Genomic DNA, 6,379 nt, shown 5'->3' with positions numbered 1-6,379 from the left:
TACTATGAGATATCTACTCATTATTTATATTAATATTCAATGTTTTCTTCTCTTAACAATGTTTTTGCCTACATAAACAACTCCCGATTTTTCAGAAAATCCTTTTCCACTTAAACTTGTGGACATATTTCTCTTCTCAATTTTATTTTTCTTACGATTCTTGATATCCTTTTCTGCTTCAAATCTATTAGCCTTATCACCAATATGCAATTTAACATCTAATTCCTCTTCTAATTGCTTTCTTTTATCAATATGTCTTTTTGTAGCTTTTTGACGAGAAATTAATTCTGGTAAAGGCATCTTTTGAGACTTTTTTTGTTTTATACCTAAAACCTTTGCCCTAGCATTATCATATTGTTGACGTTGAAACTTATCCAAATGAGGATATACTAATTTTCTTATTTCTCTGACTGTTTCATTAAAAAGACTATTTTGTTTATGTTTTCCTGTCTTAAAATCATTACTTCTCATTTTCATTCAGAATAGAAATAATATACATAAAATTATTATAATCTGAAAAACAAATATTCTTTTACTTTATACTTTGTCAAAAGCTGATCTATATATTAGCAATCTTCCTTTTTTTTTTTTTTTATTGATAGCTGTTGCCGCCAAACGTAGTATCGGTATAGAAATAATTCTGATTGGCGCCACGCACACACAATTGCAAGAAAGAAAATTATGTATAAATAAGTTAATTTGAATTATATAATTTTATAGGATTTTTTATTATGGGTTACTTTCAATATCTGCACTGTTATTAAAATCTTTTTAATCAAAAATAGTACTATCATTAGTTGTTTCAGTTTTTAGATTTTTACAAAAGTTATAAACTTCATTCACTTTCTCCTCCTTCTCTACCATCCTCACCTTCCTTACCTTCTCTATCTTCTCTACTTTCTTCATTTGCTCTGTCATTATTATCAACATCGCTATTGCTATTATTATTATTATTATTATTATTATTATTATTATCATCATCATCATCATCATTATCATCATCATCACCATCGCCATTGTCTCCTTTATTCTTGGCAAAATTAGATATTCCAGTCTTCATTGATTTGATCAATGTTGTATTTGAATGTTGAATTTTCTCTGGCTCTTCTTGTACTTTATTGGAAACTAACTCAAAATTATTATAATATTCTATAGCACTTTGTTGTAATAGAATATTTTGAGATTCAGGAAGTCTTCTTAGCATTACTCCAGGAGTTCCTCCCCACTCTGTAAATGGCGGAATTAAAGTATTTGGAGCTATTGTTGTATCTGGCAAAATTATACAATTATCTTTAATTATAGAGCCTGATCCAATAATTGAATTTTTTCCAATATAAACATTTGAACCTATCGAAGATGCCATAACAACAGAATTTTCACCTATTTGAACGCAATCTCCTATTGAAATAGGAACTGATCCGTATTTACCTTTGATCTTTTTAAAACAAGGTCTTACAATACAGTTTTGTTCAAGTATAACATATTGTCCAATTCTTATCATTACAAGATCTCCTCTATTAGTTATTTTATTATTATTTTTAATTTTTTTTTTTGAAAAATTTCAATTCAAATTTAAATATTAATTCAAGTACATTTCAAGTTAATAAGTATACTCACAAAAATTCAATTTTCTTTCATCTTACCTTAATATAACTCCACTTTCAATAATACATGTACCTAATAAATGAATATTTTGACTCCCACACAAAATTGTCTTCCTACATACAATGTTCCCTAAAGTAATTTGTATATTAAATTATCATACTAACAAAAACTTAACAGCAAAATAAGAATACCAGTAGTATTAACTATTATTATTGCTGTTTGAGTGCTTGATCCACTCAATTTACATACCAGAAGCTGTCTGTACGTAGTCCTTTTTACTTCTAATTATCTTTTTTTCTTCCATTATATATCTCAATTTTTTTTTCAAACTTTATATTCTTTTTTATAAATTAATTAACACTTAATAAAAATAATATTTTAGTTTCATCACACTAAAAACATGCCTTATATCAATTATATTTTAATCTTATTAAACAAAAGAAAATTAATCAATCTAAAAATGCCACTTGCTATTTTTTTTCTCTTCTATAGTTTTTTTATATTTCAAATAAGCTGCAGCCCGCCGACATTTGCCGCTCATTGTGGCGCCATTTCTTGTTAATTAAATAATCAAATAAACAAATAAATATTATATTGTCTCGTCTCGTCTATACAAAAATAATAATAAATATATACTTTTACTAAAAAAAATTAATTCAATTAAAGTTGCAAAGACTAGTATAAAGAATAAATAAACAATATATATTTATATTTATAAATTTGAGAAAAAGAATATTTTCGTGATTTTTAGCAAATAAAAATTAGAAAATATAAATTAAGCCGTGAGGATAGGAGCGGTGATAGAAAAAAGAAATTAACTTCTTTCATATAGTAAATAAAGTAAACTTTTAGTATATTATAATTAAGAAAGATGTCTGACGTTGAAATTGATCAGGAAGGTACCCAAGTTCAAGTTGAACAAGAAGTTGTCAATGATTTAACAACTGCTATTAGATATGTTTTAAAGAATTCTTTTGTTAGAGGTGGATTATTACGTGGATTAAATGAGGTTGTTTTGGCTTTAGATTCCAAGAAGGCTCAAGTATGTTTCTTAGCTGAGTCTTGTGAGGAGGATTGCTATAAACAATTGGTTGAGGCTTTATGCCGTGAAAGAGGAATTCCTTTGATTATGGTTCCAGATTCTAAGGAGTTAGGAGAAATGGCAGGTTTATGTAAAGTTGATAGAGAAGGTAATCCACGTAAAGTTGTTGGAGCAGCATCCGTAGCTATAGTAGACTATGGTGTTGAATCAGAGGCTTACCATTATCTCCAGAAACACATTGCTGAGAACTGTCGCTCTTAAATAGTTACAAATGTAATTTTCGGATAAGTCGAGTCATTTTTTTTTCTATTTTACTGCCACTACTACTACTACTTTTTTCTTTTTGCATATGAATAGAGATTACTGAGGATTTTAATCTTCCATTTCGTCTTTAAAGTGGGAGTAGTTCCGTTTCCTCCCCCCTCCCCCTTGTTCTTTACTACTAGAGTTCTCTATATCTCTTTGGCTCAGTCTCTATACTCAGTTTGCTAATATTGTTCTTTTTTCTCAAGTTTTCGTGCTTATTGCTCTAATTTTTATAAATAAATGCATAAGTTCTGTCTTGCCTCTCAAAATGTGGGAAATTTGAATATAATTAATAAATTAGCTAAATAGTTTTTTCTTTGTGATTTGAATTGAAAAAAAGATACATATTATAATATAAAAAACATAGGTAGTATTAAAATAGAATGTTGGATAAGTGTATAAGATATATTAGCAAATCAAATGTTGATGATCTAAAAGAGTTACTTGGCTTTGATGATAATATTTCAGATGAAAATGATGATTACTTAATAATTTCAAATCTAGAAGATATTAATAAGAAATCAAAAAAAGGTGTTATTCCAATACATTTGGCATGTAAAATCCAAGATTTTGATATTTTAAGGCTACTTTTAAGATGTGAAGATCTAGATGTAAATATAAGAGATCCAACCAATTCATTTACTCCAATAATAACCTTAATCAACAATGGTGGAGATATTGAGTGCTTAAATTTATTATTAAAAAGATCTCCAAATCTAGATTTGTGTGATGAAGAATTTGGAGATTCACCATTACACTGGGCAGTAAGATTAGAATTACCTAAGGTTGTACATAGATTAGTAAAATCTGGAATGGATGTTAATCTACTTAATCATAAAACTGGTCAAACTCCTCTTCATCTTGCTGTTTTGATTGGAAATGAGGAAGTTATTATGGAATTAATTGGATTATCTGCAAATCCTATAATAAATGATGATAATGATTTAGAAAGGAACTCTATTTTACATTTATGTATTCTTGGAAATATACCAAATATTGCTTTATATATATTTAACTCAGCTACAGAGTATCAAAAAGATATTATGAGAAAATCAGTGAATAGAAATGGTAATACTGCTTTGCATTTAGCCTATATGTATGGTATGATTGGATTAGCAGAATTTCTTATTAACAATGGATTTGATAAGAATGCATTGAATGATCAAAACTTATCTCCTTTAGACTTAAAGTTGGAATATCAAGAAAACAATAGAAAAGAAAGCAAAGAAGATAATAAGATTTCTCAAAGTCAGTATAAAAAAACAGAAATTAGACAGAGAAGAGCAAATAAAATACGAGAAGAAATATATGAAACACCAGTTTCAGAGTTTTTAGTAAAATACAATATTGCAGAAAAACCAAACTTAATAATAAATAATGATGAAGAAGAAAATAATGACAAAGTTTTAGGTAAACATGATTTTGTTTTCAAACTCTTTTATAAGAAAGGCTATTACTATCTTGATTCAAGTTTCACAAGTCTAACTTTTAATGATTTAACAAATATTGGAATCAAAGACAAAAGTTTAAAAGAGTTAATACTAGAAAGCTTAAGCCAAGAAGAAAAAATTAACCAAGAAAAGATTCAAAAATCATTAAAACAACAACAAGATAAAAAGAAAAGAAACACAGGCTATTCTTTAATAGCAATTTCAACTTGCATATTCATATTCTTCATATTATATATTGTTTTAAATGCATTATCTAGAAACAGAGAAATACAAACAAACCCTAGTAAAAAGCCAAGAAATTATTCATCCTCCTACACTAAATATAAAGCTAGATATGATATTTAATCATACATATAATAGTAGTAAGACACCTTGGGAATTGTAGACTTTATTTCCAACAGAGTAATAATTTGATACATTATTTCAAATCTAGTGTCTACCTGATTTACCTTGGAATACACGTGTTGGAGAGACAACTTCAACAGGGATATCAAGACCCAATCCAACAAGCATATCCTTGGTATCTTGATCAACCAAGATAACGTCCAAATCGACTTCGGATTTATCTGGGAGTTTTTCCATACGTCTTTCTCTCTCTTCTTCTTGGAGTTTCAATGAAATACCACGTACTGGACCCTTTTGGATTCTTCTCATTAAATGAGTAACAAATCCTGCAATCTTATTTCTAAGACGCTTAGTTGGGATTGAAGCAACTTCTTCAGCAATCTTCTTATTGGTTTGGAAATCTAAAGTAAGTTTTGATACATATTTCTCAACAATAAGTCTTGCTGCTCTTTTGACTGTCTTTGTTCTAACTCTACCCATGGTAAATCAACTCTTGAACTATATATGGAATTATTGAATTATTATTTGTGGTGAGAATAAAAGAAAATAAACTGAAGAAAAATCAGTCAGTGGAAAATTCTTATTTTTTTCAGTATGCCTTAAAAAAAAGAAAATAAGCTAGACTTGATTATGCTTAATATTAATTATTAATTAATATTTATATTTAATTTGACCTTTTTTTATATTATGTTGTATATGTAGACGCCAAATTATTAACTTGTAATATTTAATGATCACTTTTTATTAACTTATTTAATATTTATTCTAATTAATTATTATCAATTTCACTAATAATATTATTTAAATTATAATAGTTATTAAATCAAAAAAAAAAAAAGAGGCGCCACACCGTCTTTTTTTTTTATTTATTTAAAAAAAAAATTTAATGGTAACTTTGTATACCGGTAATATTACAAATGAGTTCCCGCCTAAAAAATAATATAAATTATATAACTAGGTACTAATAATACAATAATAAATTAGTAAAATTGAAAAAAATATTTCAAGACTGCTGTAATAAAGTTGATAAATAACATGTTATTGACTAGTTAATCTTGAGGAGAAAAAGAACACATATTTTGTTTTAGGATATTTTAATTCGAAATATTGTCAGGTATTTCTAAGAATTAATATTGAAGTCCAGTGTTAGATTAACAATAATTTTTCTTTATAAGCTAAAGTTTAAAAAACAAAATTAAATATAATTATATATTAACGCATATATATATACATTTTATATATTATAAACTCTATATTTGAAATTATTATGAGAGACTTAAATTACGATAGAACACATAATGAAGATTCAAGTCCGAATCAAAATGATGAGATAAATAGCAATAATAGTAATAATAATAATAATCAAACTTCTTTATCATCATGGATGCTTTGTTTAGAGGAAGATCTGGACAAGGAAATATATGTTGTATTGAGACACGCAGAGGCGAGGGTGATGGTATTTTTAGACAGTTTTGATCCATATGGAAGTTTATGTCTTGAAAGGTCTTTTGCAATACTCAGTAATAATGACCGCGAGAATGCAATTTACCAGGGACGTATGATATTTAGAGGACACAGAAAAATGTTATGTGGTCTCCCGAACCAGAATATTAAGTCATATAAGGCCAGT

General features: G+C 27.3%; 6 protein-coding genes across 6 annotated transcripts; 3 read left to right on the top strand and 3 right to left on the bottom strand.

Moving 5' to 3' along the window:
• Positions 1 to 36: 36 nt before the first annotated feature.
• Positions 37 to 477, bottom strand: Chro.50477 (hypothetical protein). Its single annotated transcript, XM_660633.1, has 1 exon — positions 37 to 477. The coding sequence occupies one exon, from the start codon at positions 475 to 477 to the stop codon at positions 37 to 39; it is 441 nt and encodes a 146-aa protein (XP_665725.1).
• Positions 478 to 835: 358 nt separating this feature from the next.
• Chro.50478 (dynactin subunit p25) lies at positions 836 to 1,501 on the bottom strand. The annotated part of the gene is made up of 1 exon (XM_660632.1): positions 836 to 1,501. One exon carries the CDS (start codon positions 1,499 to 1,501, stop codon positions 836 to 838), a length of 666 nt encoding a protein of 221 aa, XP_665724.1.
• Positions 1,502 to 2,476: 975 nt separating this feature from the next.
• Positions 2,477 to 2,908, top strand: Chro.50479 (ribosomal protein S12). The annotated part of the gene is made up of 1 exon (XM_660631.1): positions 2,477 to 2,908. One exon carries the CDS (start codon positions 2,477 to 2,479, stop codon positions 2,906 to 2,908), a length of 432 nt encoding a protein of 143 aa, XP_665723.1.
• A 428-nt stretch (positions 2,909 to 3,336) lies between these two features.
• Positions 3,337 to 4,749, top strand: Chro.50480 (ENSANGP00000013300). Its single annotated transcript, XM_660630.1, has 1 exon — positions 3,337 to 4,749. The coding sequence occupies one exon, from the start codon at positions 3,337 to 3,339 to the stop codon at positions 4,747 to 4,749; it is 1,413 nt and encodes a 470-aa protein (XP_665722.1).
• An 84-nt stretch (positions 4,750 to 4,833) lies between these two features.
• Positions 4,834 to 5,229, bottom strand: Chro.50481 (40S ribosomal protein S17). Its single annotated transcript, XM_660629.1, has 1 exon — positions 4,834 to 5,229. The coding sequence occupies one exon, from the start codon at positions 5,227 to 5,229 to the stop codon at positions 4,834 to 4,836; it is 396 nt and encodes a 131-aa protein (XP_665721.1).
• A 787-nt stretch (positions 5,230 to 6,016) lies between these two features.
• On the top strand, positions 6,017 to 6,379 carry Chro.50482 (hypothetical protein; the record flags this gene model as incomplete). The annotated part of the gene is made up of 1 exon (XM_660628.1): positions 6,017 to 6,379. A coding segment is annotated over one exon (363 nt), but the record flags the coding sequence as incomplete, so codon positions are not given.

The sequence above is a fragment of the Cryptosporidium hominis genome (genome assembly GCF_000006425.1).
Source record: "Cryptosporidium hominis TU502 chromosome 5 CHRO015179, whole genome shotgun sequence".
Lineage (NCBI taxonomy): Eukaryota > Apicomplexa > Conoidasida > Eucoccidiorida > Cryptosporidiidae > Cryptosporidium > Cryptosporidium hominis.
The sequence above is the reverse complement of the archived record's forward strand: the minus strand, read 5'-3'. Positions and strand labels throughout refer to the sequence as shown.